Genomic DNA, 25,502 nt, shown 5'->3' with positions numbered 1-25,502 from the left:
TACGGGCTTAATGCCATTTGACAGAGCATGGCAAGGAAAATGATTTTCCTGTTGTAAGGAGGATTGTTTTGACATTAGTGACACTCTACATTCAGTAAGATCTACAGGATTGAGATGAAGTTCATTTAAACACATTAATCCACAATGATCCACTTCAGTGTACTTGAGAATTGGCAAATGTGATGAACTGTGAACATTCCACTATGGTGTGACATTTGCGTACAATGGGGATGGTTCAAACATAGGCAGTACAGGTCTGCATGGTCTAAGACAAAATCATAAATATCATCAGTGATCACATGCACATCTATGCTTGCTTGTCAACAATTGGCTCCTGAACAACACTGATCATTCATATGCTGTATCCTTACTGGTGACAAGAAATGTTAACGTAAGGAAAAGAAAGGAATGGTTGAGCCCAAACAAAGCAGCAACTCCCCACACAAAGACCTTTGTGCATACACAAAAGATAATGTTATACTGCTATTTTGTCTAAAACTGACATAGTGAGACCATGGCTGTGTACAATTAATGTAGGTTGATTCTTAAAAAGAAGAAGACAGCAACCAGCCGCTATTCATATTGCTCTTTATTTAAGTAAATAACCAGTTTCAAACTGACAAGTTCATCATCAGACAGCTGTTCACATGATTTGCAAGATACACTTTACAGAATCATCAGTTCTCGAATTTTATTCTTCCACTGTGCCGAAATATTCTTGGTGTGTTGGTGCCATTAAAAATTCTGCACGATTTTGTTGCGAAATTGCAGGATTGTATTTTTCAAACATTCCAAAATATATGCAGCACTTATATAATATTCAAATCACCATATCGTGCAAAGCGCCACACGCACACACAAACAAGTATTTGCCACATGTAAAGCTGACACAAAGATTTCGATGGCACCAACACACCAAGAATATTTCGCCACAGTGGAAGAATAAAAATCGAAAACTGACAATTATGTAAAGTGTATCTTGCAAATCATGTGAACAGCCATCTGATGATGAACTTGTCAGTTCGAAACCGGTTACAGCGCTATTTACTTAAATAAAAAGCAATATTAATAGTGGCTGGTTGCTGTCTTCTTCTTTGTAAGAATCAACCTACATTAATGTTATACTCCTGGTGGAGCAGCAATGGTGTGATGTACTACCAACTGCTCCCTGAGGTGTAACCATCACTACTGACATTTATTGTCAACAACTGAGATGCCACGCAGACTTAATCCGAGAAGAATGACCAGGAAGACTTTGTGAAGTGATGCTAATCCGTGGTAACTCCCAGCCACATAGTGCTACACTGACAACAAGCACTACACAGGAGTTGGCTGGGAAGCTATTCCGCAGTCACCTTATTCGCCCTATCTTGTGCCCTCAGACTTTCATCTTTTCTGCTCTGTATCAAACAACCTTGAAGGAACTTGTTTTCCCGATGAAAATGGACCCGTAATGAGCCTGAACGAGTTATTCGTCTCAGAGCCACACAATTTCCACAGCTGCAGAATCAAAAAATTACTCCAACACTGACAGACTATTGTAAATAGTGAAGTAGAATGCCATACTTCTCAGCATCCAGACTCTGCAGTCGTGTGTGTGTGTGTGTGTGTGTGTGTGTGTGCGGGCACGCCTGCGCGTGCACTCACTCTTCTCTCCGACGAAGGCCTTGTTGCTCATTTGGAAAAATACTATGAACTTACGAATCAACCTCTGCCAGGCACTTAAATGTAATTTGCAGAGTATCCATGTACATGTAGACGCAGAAGAGAGGCAGCAGCCTTTTCAGTAGTTGCAGGGGCAACATTCTGGATGATTGACTGATCTGGCATTGTAACACTAATCAAAACGGCCTTGCTGTGCTGGTACTGCGAACGGCTGAAAGCAAGGGGAAACTACAGCTGTCATTTTTCCCGAGGGCATGCAGCTTTACTGTATGGTTAAATGATGATGGCGTCCTCTCGGGTAAAATATTCTGGAGGTATAATAGTCCCCCATTTGGATCTCCAGGTGGGGACTACTCAGGAGGACATCGTTATCAGGAGAAAGAAAACTGGCGTTCTACATATCAGAGCGTGGAATGTCAGATCCCTTAATAGGGCAGGCAGGTTAGAAAATTTAAAAAGGGAAATGGCTAGGTTAATGTTAGATATAGTGGGAATCAGTGAAGTTCGGTGGCAGGAGGAACATGACTTCTGGCCAGGTGAATACAAGATTATAATTACAAAATCAAATAGGGGTACTGCAGGAGTTGGTTTAATAATGAATAAAAAAAAAATAGGAGTGCAGGTAAGTTCCTAACAACAGCATAGTAAATGCATTATTGTAGCAAAGATAGACACGAAGCCCACGCTTACCACAGTAGCACAAGTTTATATGCCAACTAACTCCACAGATGATGAAGAGATTGATGAAATGTATGATGAGTTAAAAGAAATTACTCAGATAGTGAAGGGAGACGAAGTTTAATAGTCATGGGTGACTGGAATTTGATAGTAGGAAAAGTAGTAAATGAATATGGAATGGGGGTAATGAATGAAGGAGGAAGCCATATGGTAGAATTTTGCACAGGGTATAAATATTTATTTATTTATTTTCTGTGCATATAACGAAAAGTTTTCGGACATTGTCGGGAAAATTTAGCTTACATTACACATATACAGTAAAATATTTACATTCTTTCATAACATCATATGGATCAGACACATGTCTGTACACACTATTTTTCAAAAGGGCACTACAAGTAGATTCCTCTATAGTGTAACACAATTTAGCTTCTATTTATAATAGTACAGTACACATAATACAGTGTATAATTACATTCTTTCATACCACTGATAGATCGGAGACATTGTCTATGTCACTGTTTTCCAAGATGGCACTACAACTTAAAGCCCTCTATAGAGTAACAACACTTCTCTATTAATAATTGCTTCAGTCTACTCTTTAGCATATTTATATTTGCTTTCTTGAGTTCACAGGGTAGTGCATTGTAGAAAATTGCTCCCATTCTATGTGGGCTGTGGTCCGTTGCCTTTTTATTGGTCACAATTCTATGAAAATTTTTCCTCGTGTATCATAGTTGTGTACATTACTGTTTGTCATATTAAATTCAGGATTTTGTTTCACGAACAAGACTGACTGCAGTATATACATGGAGTACACTGTAAGAATTTTATATTTTCTAAAGATGTCTCTACAAGGCTCTCTCTTCTTTACCTTGGCTACCATTCTTACTGCCTTTCTTTGTAATCTAAAAAGTCCATCTATATGAACTGCTGATGCCCCACCCCATATCTCAATACCATACTGAAGGTGCAGATGAATCAACCCAAAAGATATTTGCCTTAAAGTATCATGGTCCACGAAGGCTGACACCCGTTTCAGTAGATACACATTTCTACTGATTTTCTTGCAAATATTATGAACATGTTCTTTCCATGATAAGTGTTCATCAACAACAATGCCCAAAAAATTTATGTGAATTTGCATATGCAAGACCCAATGGGGATGTAAATACAGTATCAGTTATGGCAGCATTATAACTGAGGATGAACTTAATTATTACCGTTTTGTCTTTACTTACAAGAAGCTTGTTTGCTGTAAGGTATGCGGACAGAGTATTGAAACTGATCTCGGTACTGTTAGCTGCAGACTGCATATCACTGCCACAGCTGATGAAGGATATGTCATCGGCATTGCTTACAACTGTGCAATTTTGGGGTTCAAATAAGTTATTTACATATACGAGGTACAGAAAAGGCCCTAGTATGCTTCCTTGAGGCACGCCACGTGGAAGTGTCCTGAAGGTTGATTTAGTTGTTAGGAGCTGCTCATTATTTTTATAAGTTAGCTTTACACACTGTTTCCTGTCTTTCAAATAGGAGGTAAGTAATTTCAAGGCTAGTCCTCTCAACCCGTACTCTTCTAGCTTACACAGAAGAATGGTACGATTCACAGTATTAAAGGCTTTCCTCATATCTAGGAAAGTGTCTATTACCTTGTCACTTTTGTCCAGCTTATTTAATATTTCATGTATAAAAGATGCTACTGCTGTTGTAGTAGATCTCCCTTTTCTAAATCCATGTTGTAGGTTGTTTAACAGATTGTGTTTGGTGAAATATGATTCAATTTGATTTAGTATTACTCTCTAACAATTTGCCTAGTTCTGAGGTTAATGATATTGGCCAGTAGTTTTCAGTGTCAGTTTTTAATCCCTTTTTATGCACTGGTATAATTTCAGTAATTTTCAAAAGGTCAGGGAATACACCATTACTGAGGGATGGATGGATGGAGAGGGTTGTATGGGCGCACGACGGCAAAGTCTTCAGTGCCAGCTCAGTAACAGATTGAGACGGGTGTCAAGAAAATACTCAGAACAATACGATAAAACAGAACATAAAACACAGGTAACAAGCTTGGAAAAATATGTGCCTACCCACACTGAAGCGTGGGACAAAGCATGAAGTCAGCAGTAAAACACGGACAACACAGTAAGAAAGTGGTAGAGGGAGCTAAAACAATATAGCAGATGGAAGTGGCTGGCTGACCACAAGGAAAAAAGGGAGGAGCCAGCCACTTTGCAATACACTAAAACCTCCAGCCTAAAAGTTTAGGCCAGAGTCCAGACACATCACAAAACTTTGAAACCCTAGACACACACGTCTCATCGTTAGCTAAACCACAGGGCAGATCCCCATCAACTCGTGCTTCTGTCCTTGCATCACGGTATAAAATGCAGTCTGTTAAAATGTGCTGGACAAAAATGTGTACACCACAAGCATCACAAAACGGGGGATCCTGCCGCCATAATAGAAAGCTATGTGTGAGACGACAGTGCCCAATCCGAAGACGCGTGAGCGTTACTTCTTCTCGCCTGAGCAACCGGCAGGAGGAACGCCACGGCCGAGTTGCTTACTTCACCAACCACAGTTTATTGGCCGTCACCGCCAGCCATTCTTCCTCCCACAACTCTGTGCACTTCTTGTGGAGTGCAGAAATAACAGACTGCAAGGGAATAGGACACTAGATCACATCCTGCTCTCTGCAGGCCTCCTTGGCAGCCCAATCGGCCTGTTCATTGCCCCATATTCCTACATGACCAGGCACCCAGCAGGAGTACAGTTGGTCATATGTCAGCTGGACCATCTCTTCAGTTGGGTACAGATTCTGCAATGATTGTAAGGCACCAAGAGAATTGGAGTAAGTACAAATGTGAGGATATAGAGGCACATATCATTAGGGGTAAGATAGATACTGCCAACAGGAAAATTAAAGAGACCTTTGGAGAGAAAAGAACCACTTGTATGAATATCAGGAGCTTAGATGTAAACCCAGTTCTAAGCAAAGAAGGGAAAGCAGAAAGGTGGAAGGAGTATATAGGGGGTCTATACAAGGGTGATGTACTTGAAGGCAATATTATGGAAATGGAAGAGGACGCAGATGAAGATGAAATGGGAGATATGATACTGCGTGAAGAGTTTGACAGAGCACTGAAAGACCTAAATCAAAACAAGGCCCCGGGAGTAGACAACATTCCATTGGAACTACTGACGGCCTTGGGAGAGCCAGCCCTGACAAAACTCTACCATCTGGTAAGCAGGATGTATGAGACAGGCGAAATACCCTCAGACTTCAAGAAGAATATAATAATTCCAATCCCAAAGAAAGCAGGTGTTGACATGTGAAAATTACCAAACTAGCAGTTTAATAAGTCACAGCAGGAAAATACTAACACGAATTCTTTAGAGATGAATGGAAAAACTAGTAGAAGCCGACCTCAGGGAAGATCAGTTTGGTTTCTGTAGAAATGTTGGAAGGGAGTGAGACAGGGTTGTAGCCTATCCCCAATGTTACTCAATCTGTATATTGATCAAGCAGTAAAGGTAACAAAAGAAAAATTCAGAGTAGGAATTAAAATCCATGGAGAAGAAATAAAAACTTTGACATTTGCCGTTGACATTTTAATTCTGTCAGAGATAGGAAATGAGACACTTAAAGTAGTAGATGAGTTTTGCTATTTGGGGAGCAAAATAACTGATGATGGTCGAAGTAGAGAGGATATAAAATGTAGACTGGTAATGGCAAGGAAAGCATTTCTGAAGAAGAGAAATTTGTTAACATCGAGTATAGATTTAAGTGCCAGGAAGTCTTTTCTGAAAGTATTTGTATGGAGTATAGCCACATATGGAAGTGAAACATGGACAATAAATAGTTTAGACAAGAAGAGAATAGAAGCTTTCGAAATGTGGTGCTACAGAAGAATGCTAAAGACTAGATGGGTCAATCACCTAACGAATGAGGAGGTAATGAATAGAATTGGAGAGAAGAGAAATTTGTGGCACAACCTGATTAGAAGAAGGCATCAGTTAGTAGGACATGTTCTGAGGCATCAAGGGATCTCAATTTAGTATTGGAGGGCAGCGTGGAGGGTAAAAATCATAGAGGGATACCAAGAGATGAATACACTAAGCAGATTCAGATGGATGTAGGTTGCGGTAAGTACTCGGAGATGAAGAAGCTTGCACAGGATAGAGTAGTATGGAGAGCTGCATCAAACCAGTCTCTGGACTGAAGACAACAACAACAACAACAACAACAACAGTTGGAGAAACAGATGAGCACTAATTTCCAGCACAAACTGCAGAGGAGTAGCAGTCCACTATCAGAAGATTATAAAGTTGAGCAGAATGAGAAAAATTAAGAGCTACTAGTGCGGCATTTACAATTTATTGTAACTTTAAATTCAACATCAGGTACATGTCAAGTGACATTACACTCATCCTCACGACCAAAGTGCAGAGTATGAAATACTTCTGTGCTGTGAAGAAAATTATTACATAATTTAAAAGGAATCTGGAATACATCATTGTTGTCAAAACCAATCAGGCCAACGACAGAAATCACAGCAGTGCATGAACTAGTCTCCACACTGCATTTGAACAAATTTTCAAAGAATTATTATGTTCACTATTCGTTATGAAAACTGTCAACAATATTCCATCAAAGAAAATTTATTATAGGTCCACAAGTCACAAGATCAGAGATTGCTGCTCGGAAGATTCAACAACAGCAACACTGATTCAGCTACCTTACGAGAGTGGCTGCAGTTCCGTCTACAGTTCATTAGCCTACCATAACATCAGCTCAACCCGCCACCTTTGGTGAACAACACAGTTTGGCAGGCATGTCACACCAGCTTCCTGCCAGTGTCCAAGAATGTAGCCCAGAGGTCCGGGCTGTACAATCAGAGATCGAGACAATTAAGACACGTTTAAGTAATGAGTTAGGTGCTGGATTAGGCACTCTGTTGCTGACTTAGGTACTAAAGTAGACAACAAACGCTAATCTAAACATGGAGTCTTGTCAGGAGAAAGTGGACATTAACAAAAAGACATCTGAATTACAAACAACACTGTCTATTGTAGCTGGTGGTACAATATGTTTACATACAAGATGAAGCACTCTTTTTATGATTCAGTTGTTAGTTGAAGAAACAGATAAGCACTCATCTCATTTCCAGCAGACTGTAAAGGAGAAAAGACCTCCATCTTAAGATTATACGGTTTACCAGAACAAGAAAATCAAGAGTAATGAGATCAGTATTGTTAAGGTACTGTAATTCAAAATTCAGAGGCAATACCAGTTTACACTGGGCAACATTTCATCTCAATATTACGTGATGAAATACACGTATCCACGTATAGTGAACTACGTATAAGATTTTGTAGTGACAGATCGTATAATTCATGCCACAGTACATTATAGGGTCCCAAACTTGTGCGCATTTCATCACATATGGACATACGTATTTCATCACGCAATATGCAACTAAGGGAGGCATACTCAGAGTCCTGATGACATTTGGTCATTAGGGACACTTGCTTGTACAATATGAATGTACAGTAAATATATATGATAACCATCTGCCAAGCACATAATTAGGAATTGCAGAGTAGTGTTGTAGCTATAGATGAACCACCCCCATCACCGTGTACTCTAACCTCCTCAGGCCGGTACGAGACATACGACACGTGTAACACGTACTGCTGCAGTACCTGCACAGCTTTTTGTATTGGTACGACTACCAATCAGCTGTCCAACAGGATAAACGGCCAAGAGCAAAGTAACACCCCACGGCACACCGTGCACACGTATATAACGTGCCGGATTTCAATCGCCGCCGCACTACCCTAGCCATCCGGATCCACCCCTCCACCGCCAGCTTTCTTGAGCTGCACACACAGGAGTCATCCGTATGACACAGTCTCCGCTCCTACAATTATCTCGGCCTCACCCTACGATAACGTACTGTGCTCATGCCCTCCGCGCAATAGCTTCCATATCCCTCCGTTTTCATCACCTCCTTCCCATCCTCGTCTTCCCCATCTCCGTCTGCCGCCTTCTGCCAGTGCACCCTCCCATCTTTCCCTGCTCCTCTCCTTTTCCGCACCTCCCTTTCACACAACCTCCAGACGCTGCACATTTTGCCAGACAGTGTTCCCCTCTCCCCCACCCGTACACTGCCGCCCCTGTCCCTTCCCTGTCGCCTCCAGACTGCCGCTTCCATTCCACGTGACAGTCGCATTCTGGTCCGAGCTGCCAGATCTGGTGATCGTGTGTGGGTGAAGTATGTTTGCTTGTGTGAAAGACTTGTGCATGTTCTTCTTTCTTTTTCTGATGAAAAGTGTAAGTGTATTTATTGTGCCTGTCTGCAACTTAATATGTCGAAATGGCTCTGAGCACTTAACATCTGAGGTCATCAGTCCTCTAGACTTAGAACTACTTAAACCTAACTAACCTAAGGACATCACATACATCCATGTCCGAGGCAGGATTCAAACCTGCGACCTTAGCAGCAGCACGGTTTCGGGCTGAAGCGCCTAGAACCGCAAGGCCACAACGGCGGGCTTGATATGTCATCTTTACAGTAAGTAGCAAATGTATCTATTCCTACATTGTCGATATTCTGACCGGCAGTTTCCATTGCTTAAAATACACCTGAGGGAGACGTACCCACAGTCCTGATGTTACTCGGTTGTTAAGCAATCTTGCTTGTTTAATGGGATGCATATGTACCGTAATTATTATATGCTGACCATTAGAGATATTATCAAGTTTAGTTTAACCCTGGCAATAGCAATGGTGGTGGTGGTGGTGGTGGTGGTGGTGGTGGTGGTGGTGGTGGTGGTGGTCGGTGTTGTGGGAGGCGAGGAGCAGATTCTGTGTGCCCACCTTCTGTAAGTATAGTGTACATTATATTCTAAACCTTAGAAAAATTCATTAAAAACAATATTTTTCAATCAGGCGCTGTAAGTATTTTAAATTTTCAACTAAACCTAATCCACAAAATTTAAGTCAAACAGACTCACACAACAAATAAGTGTTCAAAGATGTTTCAGGTTCTGGGACCCTACATATACATCAGTATCTCTTTAAAAAGAATGTTGTTAATGAAAGTCAACAACAACTTACGTGCGTGGTTTTTTTTTTTTTTTTTTCAAAGTACGCCCCCTCATGTCAGTAGTATGTGTTACTGATACCGCACGGTATTGGATATATCATTTTAGTAACTATCAACATTTATCTCAGAAGGAATCAAAGATAAATCAGCAATGATAGCCTTTTGTTCAAGAAACCACGTTCAACATCTGGCTACTCCTTTCTTCTGACACCTAGGAGCTATTCTCAGAACTGCAAACAGCTGAAGTGGTTGTTCTGTAGAGCTTCATAGAAAATACAGGGCATTTTGTGAAAAACAATCCGACTAGGCGATAAAGAGAATCAGCTTCACAAACGCATCTCACAACACATCTTGTATCTCCATTCTCCACCTCTACTTACTGAGTGGGATTCACACTATCTGAGAGAGAGAGAGAGAGAGAGAGAGAGAGAGAGAGAGAGAGAGAGAGAGAGAGAGAGAGAGAGAGAGCGCGCTTGTAATGAGTATCGAGTCCCGACTTGTTCCACTTACGAGGTACAACAGCGACTACACACTGTCACCTACAACCCACCAACCCAAAGGCAAATTTCTTAACAAAATTAAATACCACACAGACCAAATAAAAACCGTTCAATAACGTTGCAGGCATAAGGACATCCGACTTACCGAGCCCGCCACGGCGCCGGCAAAGAAAGAGAAGCTGACGGACGGTGTCGGCGGACCGAACTTGCTCTTGAGTGCCTCATAATTCAGCCAATACAGTGCTGCAGACAGACGGGAGAAGAGGAGAGTGAGTACTGAGGACTGCAGACACGAACAGAGCGACAGCAGAAACGAGCGGGTCAGAGCGAGCCGTACCTGAGAAGGGGACGTCACGAAGTAGTGTGGAGCCCAGGCCGCGCCAGAAGCCCATCACCCCACGGGTCAGGTACAGAGTCTTCAGAGCCTCCCCGATCTCTGTGAACATTCCGATGTGTTCGATTAGTACCTATCTTCACACACAGACAAATGTGCACCTCAGCGACGCTCGTCACGTATTGCAGCTCTTGTGTGACAGCTCTTTAATTCTCAGACTTGTTCACCATCCACCAGAAAAGTAGTTGTAAGAAGTTGTAATGAAATTCTCATTGCCTAGCAAACAACACAATATACACCAGTCTTGTAACAATGCAATACATTAATATTTCAAATACAATTTATTACACAAGTACAATCATCAGAAAGCCCATGACAGAACAACAACAAACTACACCTACATTCTGCACCGTGAGGTGCATGGTAAATAGTGGAATGGCTCTGTGTATGCAGTAATTATTCTACTCTTATCTTCACAATCCCTACATGAGCAATGTGCAGGGATTAGTTGTATAGTCAAAGAGTAAGAATTGAAAGTGTGTTCTTGAAACACTTAATAGACTTTTCTCAGGATAGTTTACATCTATCTTCAAGAGTCTTCCAGTTCTGTTCCTTCAGTATCTCTGTGACACACTGCCACAGATTAAACAAACCTGTGACCATTTGTGCTGCCCTTCTCTGTGTACATTCAGTATCCCCTGTTAGTCCTATCTATGGTCCCACCCATGAGAGCAACATTCCAGAACTGTTTGCATGAGTGGCTTTCACACCAACTCGTTTGCTGATTGAATACATTTCCCCAGTATTCTATCAATAAACTGAAGTCTACCACCCGCTTTAACCATGACTCATCCTATGTGATCATTCCACTTCATATCCCTATAAAATGTTACATCCAGGTATTTGTATGAGCTGGCTGATTCCAGCAGTAACTCATTAATGTTATAGGCATAGGATTTTTTTTTTCATTTAGTGAAATGCAAAATTCCACATTTCTGAACATTTAAAGAAAGTTGTCAATCTCTGCACCACTTTGAAATCTTATCAAGACCCAACTGGATATTTATGCAGCTTTTTCAGATAGTATTTCATTACAGCTAAAAACTGCACATTACTGCAAAAAACCTGATTTTACTATTAATATTGTCTGCAAGGTAATTAATATACAACATTAACAGCAATGATCCCAATACACTTCCCTGGGGCACATCCCAAAGTTATTGCTACATTTGCCGATGATTCTCCATACAAGATAATGTGTTGCATCCTCCCTACCAAAAAATCCTCATTCCAGTCACAAATTTCATTTCATACCCTATATGATTGCACTTTTGACAATAAGCATAGGTGCAGTATTGAGAAGTCCTTTTTGGAAATCAAGAAATACAACATCTACCTGATTGCCCTGATCCAAAGTTTTCAGTACATCATGTGAGATAAGTGAGTGTCGGGTTTCACATAATCGACATTTTCGAAATCCGTGTTGGTTGGCATTGCAAAGACAGATCATTACATTTGAGCTCAGAATACGTTCTAATATTCTACAACAAATCGATGTCAAGGATATTGGATAGTAGTTTTGTGGATCACTTCAACTACCCTTCTTGTAAATGGGTGTGACCTGAGTTTTTTTCCAAGAACTGGGTATGGTTTTTTTTAAAGGAATCTACAGTAGACTATAGTTACAAGAGGGGATAACTTACCTGCAAATTCAGTATAGAAGGCAGGAGGAGAACAACTTTATGTTGAGATCAGCCTCAATTAGATATTGTAGTTAAGCAGACCCCAACATATACTGTGTAACTGTACTTTCACTACCGCACCTCCGCCAATACAAAGATATGATTTATGATCGCGCATGCAGAAGAGCGATGCGCCAGCGACCGATTTATATAAATAATTTTGATTTTTTTTTTTGCGTAGGTGTGATTACTCTCTCTCTCTCTCTCTCTCCCCCCCCCTCTCTCTCTCTCTCTCTCTCTCTCTCTCTCTCTCTCTCTCTCTCTCTCTCTCTCTCTCTCCCTTGTCTTCATACGAAAGATGTTTATTTTTCGGCGCTGTGTTAAATATGCTTTTAAGTGGAAATTAAAACTATATTACGAAACGAAGTTATTTCAATAGTTATTCGAAATGGTTATTGCCAAATTTAAGAATTAATCCTGACAGTGACAACTCAAAGAAAATTTCAATAGACGGAGAACAATGAAAACAGGTCATCCTACAAGAAAATTAAGAAGACAGCCACGAAGACTATATTATAATTAATAGTACGTTCCTAACAGACTTATAAGGTAAATTTCAACTTATTTCTGATGTCATTTCCTTACAGTCGCTTATTGTAGTGTTGCCGACCCGGTCTGCCATGCACGGTCAAATTACAGCACTATCTCAACCAATATTATGAAGTCCACCTTATCCGTAACTTATTCCATAAAAATTCAAAACCTGGTGTGGTGATGTTGGGAGTAGGATTAAGGTTTTTCAAGAAAGATAGAGGGGCAAGGCTGGAAGTGAGGAATTCCTGGAAGGTTTGGAGAGGGAGATTTTGAGGAAGGAGGTGGGTCCCGCTGTGATGGAGGACGGAACAACTACCCTCCCGACTTGATACAGAAGCAAATAACCAGAGCCACTTCCTCATCCCCTCAAACCCAGAACCTCTCACAGAAGAACCCCAAAAGTGCCCCACTTGTGACAGGATACTTCCCGGGACTGGATCAGATTCTTTATGTGGCTCTCCAGCAGGGATACGACTTCCTCAAATCCTGCCCTGAAATGAGATCCATCCTTCATGAAATCCGCCCCACTCCACCAAGAGTGCCTTCCGCCGTCCACCTAACCTTCGTAACCTCTTAGTTCATCCCTACGAAATCCCCAAACCACCTTCCCTACCCTCTGGCTCCTACCCTTGTAACCGCCCCCGGTGTAAAAACCTGTCCCATGCACCCTCCCACCACCACCTACTCCAGTCCTGTAACCTGGAAGGTGTACACGATCAAAGGCAGAGCCACGTGTGAAAGCACCCACGTGATTTACCAACTGACCTGCCTACACTGTGAAGCTTTCTATGTGGGAATGACCAACAACAAACTGTCCATTCGCATGAATGGACATAGGCAGACAGTGTTTGTTGGTAACGAGGATCACCCTGTGGCTAAACATGCCTCGGTGCACGGCCAGCACATCTTGGCACAGCGTTACACCGCCTGGGTTATCTGGATAATTCCCACTAACACCAACCTGTCAGAACTCCGGAAATGGGAACTTGCCCTTCAGTACATCCTCTCTTCTCGTTACCCACCAGGCCTCAACCTCCGCTAATTTCAAGTTGCCGCTGCTCATACCTCACCTGTCATTCAACAACATCTTTGCCTCTGTACTTCCGCCTCGACTGATGTCTCTGGCCAAACTCTTTGCCTTTTCAAATTTCTGCTTGTGTCTGTGTATGTGCGGATGGATGCGTGTGTGTGTGCGTGCAAGTGTATACTTGTCCCTTTTCCCCCCTAAGGTAAGTCTTTCCGCTCCCGGGATTGGAATGACTCCTTACCCTCTCCCTTAAAACCCAGATCCTTTCGTCTTTCCCTCTCCTTCCCTCTTTCCTGACGAAGCAACCGTTGGTTGCGAAAGCTTGAATTTTGTGTGTATGTTTCTATTTGTTTGTGTGTCTGTCGACATGCCAGCGCTTTCATTTGGTAAGTCACATCATCTTTGTTTCTAGATATATTTTTGCCACGTGGAATGTTTCCCTCTGTGCCACGCTCGCTTGCGGAGCGTGTCAGTAGAGGAGGCATTGTAACGGTAATTTGACTACCGCGCCTCCGCCAATACAAAGATATGACTTACGATCGCGCATGCAGAAGAGCGATGCGCTAGCGAAGGATTTATATAAATAATTTTGATCTTTTTTTTCGGTAGGTGTTTGCGTTTAACAACGATCTGATTACTCTCTCTCTCCCTTGTCTTCATACGAAAGACGTATATTTTTCGGCACTGTGTTAAATATGCTTTTAAGTGGAAATTAAAACTATATTACGAAACGAAGTTATTTCAATAGTCATTCGAAATGGTTATCGCCAAATTTAAGAATTAATCCTGACAGTGACAACTTAAAGAAATTTTCAACAGACGGAGAACAATGAAAACAGGTCATCCTACAAGAAAATTAAGAAGACAGCCACGAAGACTATATTATAATTAATACTACGTTCCTAACAGACTTATAAGTAAATTTCAATTTATTTCTGATGCTATTTCCTTACAGTCGCTTATTGTAGTGTTGCCGACCTGGTCTGCCATGCACGGTCAAATTACAGCACTATCTCAATCGATAATACGAAGTCCGCCTTATCCGTAACTTATTCCATCAAAATTCGAAACCCAATCAGATTTTATATTTTCACGGCAGAACCTCGAGGAAAGGAAACACTACAACTGCCGCCACCCTCCACTACAGCTGAAAGCCATTCTGTATTCTGAACTAATGTTGATTGGTATTAATTAGCAAAGATTATTAATAAAATGTGGAAAAGTGAAAACAAATGGCCTATTGCACTCATTTAGTACTGTATATCGTAAAATTTGAACTCTGAAATCCATTTAGCATGCAGGATCATCTCACTGAAAACACTGTGCAACAATGGAAACAAGTTGTATTGGACACTCAAACGAAGCTAAGTAAAAAGTCTTTTCTTTCAATGTCATCTTAAAATTATTGAGGTTCTGACATTTATTCTCGAGACAATTAGGAAAGATCGAGCAAACAAATTCACAGAAATGAGGTTTGCTGTCCAACAAAAAACAGCAATTTCATGGTAAAGTTGTAATTTTAATCAAAGTAGAGTAAGAGACAAGTCAGTAGGTGGACACCTAGGTGATGTCACATCTGTCAAGTCACCCTTTCCTTGAGAACATCAGTCCGGAGCAGACAGTAAACGGCAGTCTGAGTGCCAAACACTATGCTGTATACGCTGGGGTGTCAGGAGGGGCTGCAGAAACGTCAGATAAGCAGTTCTTTGTAGGTGTTAGACTGGGCACTAATGTAAAACTCATTCCGTCAGTTCGGAACCCGATTTACTACCGAGCAGACGGAACGAGCTATCCATCGACTGTGAGCGACTGCTCGTCTGACATTCAGTTCCTCCAGTTGCGGAGGGACGTGTCCCTACAGCTCACCGAGGTAGGAGAGGCGGCGCGACTGCATCTTGGTGCGCACCAGCTCCAGTGGGCTGACGATAGACACGGACCACGTGCGCGCCACGGCACCCGCCACCAGTGGTCCCCACACAGGCTGCACACCACCGTGCCGGTCACGGATCAGCAGCCGCAGTTGTTCGTACGACGTGAAGTAAATCACCGTCAGTGGCACCGCCAGCACCAGCGTGGGGCTCAGGCCGCTCCACAGTGACGTCACACCCTCCGTCCGCACGATCTTCACGAACGCGTCCTGTGAGGGACAGTGTCGAGAGACCGGCGTCATTATTCGAGAAACTAATTATTTATTGCTTTTATTATACTGGATTAATTAATACGAGGATCATCATTTTGCTGTATTCCTCCTGTCCTCCGCTGAGGCTTTGTATTTGGGTGTCAGCCTCATGAGCACGACAACATGTCCTTATTTCTTACATGCGTGTCTGAAAAAAAAAACAGACAACTGATAATATACAGCTGTGCGACATTATTGTTCATTGATTCAATGACTGAACTTTTGGACATCAGCTGTGTTAGGAATAGATCTACTACTCAATAGTGAGACATGACTGTCCAGGACTGGGACTTGATCCTAGATTTGCTACTTTTTGCACGCAGTCACAGCTATCCGTGCACGCTCCCCAGATCAACTCAAACTTCCAATCAAAACATGTCTACATTACTTGAATTTCATTCATATGACGCAATTGGGTAGTAGATCTACACCTAATGTAACCGGCATAATCTGTATCACTTCGGGGAGGGGGGGGGGGGGGGGCTTACCTTCATAGTCTTGGGAGTAAGTAAGAAACACACATCTTTTGTTGTCTCCAAAAAAAATTCCTGCCCCAAGATACAGGCCTCCAAAGATGACACTGCGAACACCATTTTGAAGATGCAAATTTTGGAATTTTTAAAAAAATGGTGTATCTTTGTAGCAGTTCTAGATATTTTGTTACGAGTTTTCTATTTGAAAGATAATTGCTTTATAATTACAATAGTATCCTCTGTTTGGACATATCTGTCATAGTTCTTTTACCTTTTGAATTTTTTTAATGATTTACAGAAGAGTTAGATTTTTTCTGTTGATTAGAACCATGTAGTGATTACTTTTAAATTGGACAGGTTTTATTTTAAAATATCTTTTTTAACTTTCAAGGGTAATGTAGGTCTTCACTGAAGTTGCTTCTTACTAATTTCTTTGATACAATGTTTATTTCTATTGTCTTTGGTTGTTTTGTGGGGTTGAAGGGACCAGGCTTCAAAGGTCATCGGTCCTTCTATTGAAGCTTCCTGGCAGATTAAAACTGTGTGCCGGACCGAACTCGGGACCTTCGCCTTTCGCGGGCAAGTGCTCTACCAAGTTCGAGTCTCGGTCCAGCACACAGTTTTAACCTGCCAGGAAGTTTCATATCAGCGCACACTCCGCTGCCAGTTATAAGTGATGACACATGACATGACTCAGCACATGTTTTGCTAGCAATGCGCAAAATTCTTCAACTGCAAACAGGGGCAGAGAAGATGATCATTATTTCTGATGCTGCTGCTAGTCATTTTAAAAATCGTTACAAGCTATTTGATTTTGAGTACGTCACTTGTGCCAACTGACTGCGTATACAGTGATACTGGAAACGGGAAGGGGCCTTGTGATGGAGTAGGAGGCCTGCTGAAGCACCATGCTACAAAACAATCTTTCCAGGCCAGACACAGCTGTGATTCAGAATGCTGAGGATTTTACCAGTGTTGTGAAATCTTACACATCAACAGCCCTCATTCTTTTGTCCAAACAAAGTGATGGGCGAACTCATATTGCAAGCAAGAAAGAATTAATTTCTTTCATTTGGCCAACACCTCAGAAACAGCAGGGTAATATTCAGATTCACAACCTGAGAAGGGGGATGTTTGTTTTGTGTGTGTGTGTGTGTGTGTGTGTGTGTGTGTGTGTGTGTGTGTCACTGGTCGATTGTAGAGATTACAGACACCAATTATGAGTTAAATGAAATTGTAGTGAACTTAATGCTACCACATGGACCAGCTGCGGGATATAGGCTTCCAGCTGAAGGACAGCAACAACGCCATCAGTGCTCACTTCCTGTTCACAATGTTTTGAAGATTGAAGTGCAGTTCCTATTGGTTCAACAGGAAGGCATCACTCTACCAAAGGAAGATACTGAAGCAGTGGACCACATTTTTAGTTCATTGACCGGCTAATTTCAGTACAAAACAGAGTGCACTGAAGTTGTATAAATTGAAAACTTTATGTCTTTGGACCTTTCACATACACTTTGGAACCATTTAAAATGCATGAAAAATGAGTCTCTTACTCATATTTCAAAATTAAAATTACGTTAAATACAGCAAGAATTAGATTTTTATGAACCTGTTATGTGATAGTGTGTGTAACAAAAAAGGTTTGATGTATGGCAAAAAATTCATTTGTTTATAAAACCTGTTCAAGCTAAAAGTGGAAGCTCCCCTTTTCAGGGATGTTAGAACTACATGATACTAATCAACAGAAAAAAATTATGGATTGGCATTTCTGAAAAAATCCATAAATTATTAAAAAGTTCAGAACACTATAATAAAAACATTGATAGGTAAGCCCAAAAGGAGGATTTTTTTGTAACCATAAGGCAATTTTCTTTCAAATAAAAAAACCAACGAAATATCTAGAACTGTTCCAGAGATACAACATTTTAAAATTTTTACCAAAATTCGCATCTTCAAAATGGTTTGCACAGTATCATCTTCGGTGGGCTGTATCTCGGAGCAGAAGTTTTTTTTGGAGAAAACAAAAAAAGTGTGTGTTCCTTACTTAGTCCTTCACTTCAACATATGCTAAATTGAATAACATCTGAGACTATGAAGGTAAAATTTTTTCCTAGCCTGCCTGGAATGATATGGACTATATCAGTTGATGTCGAGCAATTCAAATTTGAATTATTTCATACAGCTGTGGATCGTTAAGTGTCTCTTCTTTCAGACATGCATGCAAGTGCTAAAAGTCAAGGTGAGCACATGATGATAACTTTGGTCTCACAATGAAATTTTCATTCTGTAGCGCAGTGTGCGCTGCAACTTTCTGGCAGATTAAAACAGTGTAGCGGACTGAAACTCGAACTCAGAACCTTTCCCTTTCGTGGGCAAATGTTCTACTGACTGAGCTACACAAGCACGACTCACGACCCATCCTCACAACTTCACTTCCAATTGTAACTCATCTCCTACCTTCCACACTTCACAAGAGCGCTCTTGCTAGGTCCTGTGTTCACGTCTCAGTCCGACACAGTTTTAATCTGCCACGAGGTTTCATATCAGTGCACACTCCACTGCGGAGTGAAAATTACATTCTGGAAATATCCTCCAAGTTGTAGCTAAGCCATGTCTATACAATACCCGTTCTTCCAAGAGTGCTAGTCTTCCAAGTTTCACAGGAGAACTTCCTTGAAGTTCGAAAGGTAGGAAACAAGGTACCAGCTGAAGTAAAGCTGTGAGGACAGGTCGTGAGCTGTGCTTGGGTAGCTCAGTAAGTAGAGCACTTGCCTGAGAAACGCAGAGGTTCTGAAGAGTGTCTCAGTCTGGCACACTGTTTTAATCTGCAAGGGAGTTTCAACTTTGGTCTTGATTCCTCATTGTCTTACTCTCCTTGTTGCAGGTATCGAAGTAATATTGTGTGCACCAGGTGGCAAATTTAGTTGACTAAGACATAAGGATGGAGACAGTGCAACATACAAAAGTTTGGGTCGGCCCACAAAGCATGCACACAGATCACTGTAGTGGTTAAGGTAGCCACTCAAGATATGGGTGAAAAATGCGTTCGAGTCAAGGTCCAGCACAAATTTTCATGTCACTATTGGGCAGAAGATCGATACCTAACACAGCCAAAACCAAGGAACCTGCAGTCAACAAATCAATTTCGAATTCACCTCATCCACACACTCTCTTTGAAAATGCCATGGTCTGCCAAGTTTTTATCTGCCAGGTGCTTTCTATGCAAAAATTTTCTTTGATCACTGATGGTCTGATATTCTTGAGAAATGTCTGTACCAGTTCAACAATTACCTTTTGAATCATTTGTCATCATCGCAGATCTTCCTTAATTAGTTTCTTCCTTTTCTCACCATTCTGTTACTCCTTTACAAATAATCCATTCGCAAAGCAACAGGTCTTTTTGTGGCCAGCATTTAAAATCCGTAGCATAGTGCAGATTAAGCGATAAGTTTACCCACTATCTTCATACAGTTGTTGGAAACATTCTTGTCCCGCAAGAAACTTCTGCCTTGTTGTACTCTATATTTTATATCTGTATTACCCACACCAGTTTTATCAGTATTAAATACTTTTATTTTTCTACCTGCCTCATAACAGTTCTGAATCTATGTGTACTTCAAACATAATGTCAGAACTAACTATCAGATATTTGGCTTTTGGCTGACTCACAGTAGTGGTGGTGGTTGTTAGTGTTAACGTCCCGTCGACAACAAGGTCATTAGAGACGGAGCGCAAGCTCGGTTTATGGAAGGATTGGGAAGGAAATCGGCCGTGCCCTTTCAAAGGAACCATCCCGGCATTTGCCTGAAACGATTTACGGAAATCACGGAAAACCTAAATCAGGATGGCTGGAGACGGGATTGAACCGTCGTCCTCCCGAATGCGAGTCCAGTGTGCTAACCACTGCGCCGACTCACTGTAGTCCCCACCTGTCATATTCTGGACAAAATCATCATATCAAACTCAGTAAAATTTCTGGAACTAAATCTGTTTGCTGCACTCTCACATTTCACCAGTGTATCTGCAAAGTTTGGACAACGGCACAAGCAGAACTGCAGCGGAGAGACCACATTGTGCCCAAAAGAACATATGCTGCCCCTGTCAGTTGTAGAATTTTGGAACACATATTATGTTTGAGTATAATGACTTTTCTGGAGACTAGAAATCTACTCTGTAGGAATCAGCATGGGTTTCGAAAAAGACGGTCGTGTGAAACCCAGCTCGCGCTATTCGTCCACGAGACTCAGAGGACCATAGACACGGGTTCACAGGTAGATGCCGTGTTTCTTGACTTCCGCAAGGCGTTCGATACAGTTCCCCACAGTCGTTTAATGAACGAAGTAAGAGCATATGGACTATCAGACCAACTGTGTGATTGGATTGAAGAGTTCCTAGATAACAGAACGCAGCACGTCATTCTCAATGGAAAGAAGTCTTCCGAAGTAAGAGTGATTTCAGGTGTGCCGCAGGGGAGTGTCATAGGACTGTTGCTATTCACAAATATACATAAATGACCTTGTGGATGACATCGGAAGTTCACTGAGGCTTTTTGCGGATGACGATGTGGTGTATCGAGAGGTTGTAACAATGCAAAATTGTACTGAAATGCAGGAGGATCTGCAGCGAATTGACGCATGGTGCAGGGAATGGCAATTGAATCTCAATGTAGACAAGTGTAATGTGCTGCGAATACATAGAAAGATAGTTCCCTTACCATGTAGCTACAAAATAGCAAGTCAGCAACTGGAAGCAGTTAATTCCATAAATTATCTGGGAGTACGCATTAGGAGTGATTTAAAATGGAATGATCATATAAATTTGATCGTCGGTAAAGCAGATGCCAGACTGAGATTAGGGTTGATAGAAGAGATAGAGAATATGCAACGGAGAGCAGCGCGCTTCGTTACAGGATCATTTAGTAATCGCGAAAGCGTTACGGAGATGACAGATAAACTCCAGTGGAAGACTCTGCAGGAGAGACGCTCAGTAGCTCGGTACGGGCTTCTGTTGAAGTTTCGAGAACATACCTTCACCGAAGAGTCAAGCAGTATATTGCTCCCTCCTACGTATATCTCGCGAAGAGACCATGAGGATAAAATCAGAGAGATTAGAGCCCACACAGAAGCATACCGACAATCCTCCTTTCCACGAACAATACGAGACTGAAATAGAAGGGAGAACCGATAGAGGTACTCAGGGTACCCTCCGCCACACATCGTCAGGTGGCTTGCGGAGTATGGATGTAGATGTTGATAGATGTAGATATCTTGGAAAACTCTAGAAAACTGCAGCAGAACTGGCATCCAAATCCTGTATGTAGAAACAAGATACATATTTAGATCTGTGGAACACCTGGGGAGGGGGCTGACAAATAACAATTTGAATACCCGGAAGGAAGTTCTCAACCTGCACAACAATATCAAGAAGGCAATAAAAGACAAGCTTCAACACTGCCACCAAACAAGGTAGCAGAGTGATCAGCACACTATATCCACATTCAAGAGGACAACAATTCAAACACGTTTTCGGCCATCCAGATCTAGGGTTTCTGCAACGTTCATAAATCACTGAAGGCACAAGGCAGGATAATTCCTTTGAAAGAGCACAGCCGATTTCCTTCCCCGCCTTTGAAACAGGGCGAGCTTGTGCTCCATCCCTTGATGGAATATTACACCCTTATCTTCCTTCCTTGGACATCACTGGGGGCCTAAGCTCTTCTGGCTGAGATTTTGTTGAAGCTTTTTTTTTTTTTTTTTTTTTTTTTTTTAATGACACTGAAATCAACTAACAAGCTGACGGTAGTGCTGCAGTGTAACTGATAAGGCAGCAGCTTCTGCTTCTCTATTTTTTTTAAGTAGCCTAATAGTTTTCTTTACAATTTATTTGAAAAAAGAAAATTATCATAAACTTTATCACCAATAAGCAGTATGGCAGTTTACTGTTTGCTCACTTTACAATCTATGTTTCTATGATTTGCTTGCTTTTTATTAATGTGTGAGTGAACTTGTTCCACATCCCTGAAGCTTCCCTGTCTCAATGGGATCTATGGAACACAAGGCCCATGCGAAAAAGAGGTGAGACTGAAATTCACGATTAATGGACACCAACGATAAGATTTGCCGGTTATATTGCAATCCTCCGTGGAAGTGGGGAGGAATTAAAGTATCTCTTGAATGAACTGGACAGTCTAATGACCACAGAATATGGACTGTAAGTAAACCAAAAGACGAAGGTATTGAGGAATGCCACAAACAAGATTTATAACAAATTTTGCATAAAAATTTGGGATTATGTAGTAGCTGAAGTGAAGAATACTGCTACCTTAGAAGCACAATAACGCATGATGGATAAAGTAAGGTAGACATATGAATATTAGCACAGGCAAAGAAGGCATTTTTGACTACAGGAAGTTTAATGTAGCAAACACAGGACTTTAATTCAATAAACTTCTGAGAACATACTTCTGGGCCACAAAACTGTATCAAAGTGGGTCACAAATAGTGAAAAAATAAAAAATAAGAGAAAGTGTTTGAGACGTATTACAGAAGTGTGCCGAAAATTAAGTAGCTGATGGGCTAATAGTTGTGGAGGTCGTCAACTGAAGCAATGAGGAAAGCAATATATGGGAAACAATTGGGAATCTGGACATTACAATAGGACATGCGTCGAGATATTGACGAGTAACTTCCATGGTACTATATACGGATCCACAGAGAACAAAACCTGATGGGAAAAAACAGAGATCGGAATATATCCAACAAATAATTCTGGAAGCTGGGTGTAAATGCTACTTTGTAATGAAGAGGATGGCACAAGAGAGAGCAACACTGCCCCTCTCCTCCTTCAATTTTCCTTATTTTGTGTGTGATATATGTACAGCATATGCATCAAAATACTCATCAGATATTTACCCATTACATAATGTAAATTTTCTGAATTTACTTTGTAGCTGAAGTTGTGACAATGAGTGAACCTTTATTTGGCATTCACATTTGTTGGATTTCTCAACTCACAACGAAATCAACACCTGAACTGAGGTTATGCTACAGATCAGTCTATCACAACAGCCAAGATTTCTGAGGAGGAGGGGCATCCAATAACAACAACACACACACACACACACACACACACACACACACACACACCAGGCACATCAAACAAGAACAATTTCTGGTAACAAAATTTTATGAGAATTGCATCTTCTTTGCAGGATTATTAGGTTAGATCTATATACTATCCAGACAAAGACTACCTAGGGTTACAAAATAATACAGAGAGAGTCCAGTGCACAGGTCTAAACATATCCAACAACTTGTCAGATCCCACTTCAAGTCTTGAGATAACTACTGTAAGCTTAATAGTGTTTTAAACAGACCTGTTATCGAGATTGTTGGATAAAACGTTCACAGAAATTCTTAAAACAAATTGGAAAATAACCAAGCACTTGTCATGATTTCAGTTAATACTCCAGTTCATGAAACGAATAAGTCCACTGAAATTAAACATGGAGACGAAATCACCGGAGATGCAACGACGCAAAATACTAGTGGAAGCCATTCGTATATTCGTACAGTTATTACCAAATATATAACATCACCGTTCCGTAACTATATAGTACAATGTGCATTCATACACGTACATCATTTACATTTATCCACGACTTACTCAGTTCTGCAAACTAAGATTCATGGGATATAAACACAACTACACTCACCACTGTTCCACTGAAATGTGTGCTCGGCGTAGGCATTCGTATTGGTATCTGGGAACCATTTGCGTTGCTGACACACGGACATAAATGATCCATAAGGCCATTACAGTATAAGTAGCATTTATTTGACAGTAGTCTCTTCTGTTGTGTTTGTAATCTCGTCTTCACCACATCAAATGGCGTCACTGTAAGGTAAACAAATGAAGTATCAACATCATACCTTGCATGCACGCACCATGTTCATCAACATGATTACGTAATCATTCCTGGAGAAGACACCAAAAAGAGTTTGAATCTCACCTACAAGAGATGTCAACAATGCTCCCGTACACGACGCTGCCATTTGCTGTGGCATTGTAATTCTATAGCGGGGATCATCCTGGTTGAAGGACTCCGACGATGTAGCATTTTCCGGCATTTCTAAATCGTGAGGCTTTGTCAACTTTTAAATTCTTCACTGTTAAGAACATCTATCCCATCCCCTCAAACTGATGTATAGCATGGTAACAAACTCATTTCCTATAACACGCATTTCCTTTTTCCATCTTCTGCACTATCTTGTACACATCTTCCACCATTCGTCTTTCCTCCCACCACTCGCCATTGCCAAGACATTTTGATAGGTACATCTATGGAGTCTGAGACTTTGTTTGAACCAAGAACAACCGGCACAGAATTAAAACGATCCGACGCAGGAGAAGCGACCTTCTTTCTGCCATTGTCAGTCTTCCAAAATTTTGTAAATACTATGGATACTGTTCGTAGATTTTTAGCAACACGGTGGCTTTGTTCCGTGATTCACACTTAACGGCAAAGAGCATAGAAACATTTCACAATATACAAGGTATATGAAGACATATAAGAAATATTAAGGATTTATTCGTGACATAAAAATTTTACAAAAAGTTCATACAAACATCGGTCCGAGAATCCCTAGTTTTGCTAAGGAGCTATGATTGAATATATTACAGATGCCGCAAAAATAATACATTTACGAAAATCATTTATAAATATGAAAGAGCTTATTATTCATGGCAAAAAATGACCCATTTACTAAAAACAGTTTGATTTACAGAAATTGTTCCAAGTGACCACCCACTGCTTCTGTGCGGCAGCTGAGCTTGCGTTTCATACTTTGCTGTCCATTTTGGAAAACTCCTCATGTGTTCCACATTTGGTCAAATTTATTTATGATATGCTTCCCAGAATATCGACACTGACCACGAGAATTCAATACACAAAGGATTTTAAATGTCCCCAAAAAGGAAAAAAATCCACTAGATTCTCATCCACAGAGAGAAAATTTCATCCTGGAAACATCCTCCGGGCTGTGGTTAGTCACATGTCCACGATATCTTTTCTTCCAGGACTGCTTGTCTTGCAAATTTCGCAGGAGGCTTTTTGTGATGTTTGGAAGGTAGGAGACGAGATACTGACGCAAGTATAGCTTAGGTGAAGGCTCATGAGACGGGCTTTGGTAGCTCAGTCTGTAGAGGATGTGCCCCTGAACAGCAAAGCTCCTAAGCTCGAGTCTCGAC

The 25,502-nt window shown here is 41.2% G+C and overlaps 1 protein-coding gene across 2 annotated transcripts in view; it reads right to left on the bottom strand.

Annotated features, from left to right (window-relative positions):
* Positions 1-24,595, bottom strand: part of LOC126428109 (probable mitochondrial glutathione transporter SLC25A40) — a 92,440-nt gene extending 67,845 nt beyond the window's left edge. The window contains exons 1-5 of one of the 2 annotated variants that reach the window (XM_050090013.1): positions 24,265-24,595; positions 23,968-24,149; positions 15,465-15,735; positions 10,299-10,397; positions 10,107-10,204 (exon numbers count right to left, since the gene is read on the bottom strand). In XM_050090013.1, the coding sequence (XP_049945970.1) occupies positions 10,107-10,204; positions 10,299-10,397; positions 15,465-15,735; positions 23,968-24,149; positions 24,265-24,382 (768 nt within the window). In that variant the 5' untranslated portion in view covers positions 24,383-24,595. The remainder of the gene's footprint in view (positions 1-10,106; positions 10,205-10,298; positions 10,398-15,464; positions 15,736-23,967; positions 24,150-24,264) is intronic. The other variant, XM_050090012.1, reaches the window with a different exon arrangement.
* Between the last annotated feature and the right edge of the window lie 907 nt (positions 24,596-25,502).

Source organism: Schistocerca serialis, chromosome 12 (genome assembly GCF_023864345.2).
Source record: "Schistocerca serialis cubense isolate TAMUIC-IGC-003099 chromosome 12, iqSchSeri2.2, whole genome shotgun sequence".
NCBI classification, from domain to species: domain Eukaryota; kingdom Metazoa; phylum Arthropoda; class Insecta; order Orthoptera; family Acrididae; genus Schistocerca; species Schistocerca serialis.
The sequence above is the reverse complement of the archived record's forward strand: the minus strand, read 5'-3'. Positions and strand labels throughout refer to the sequence as shown.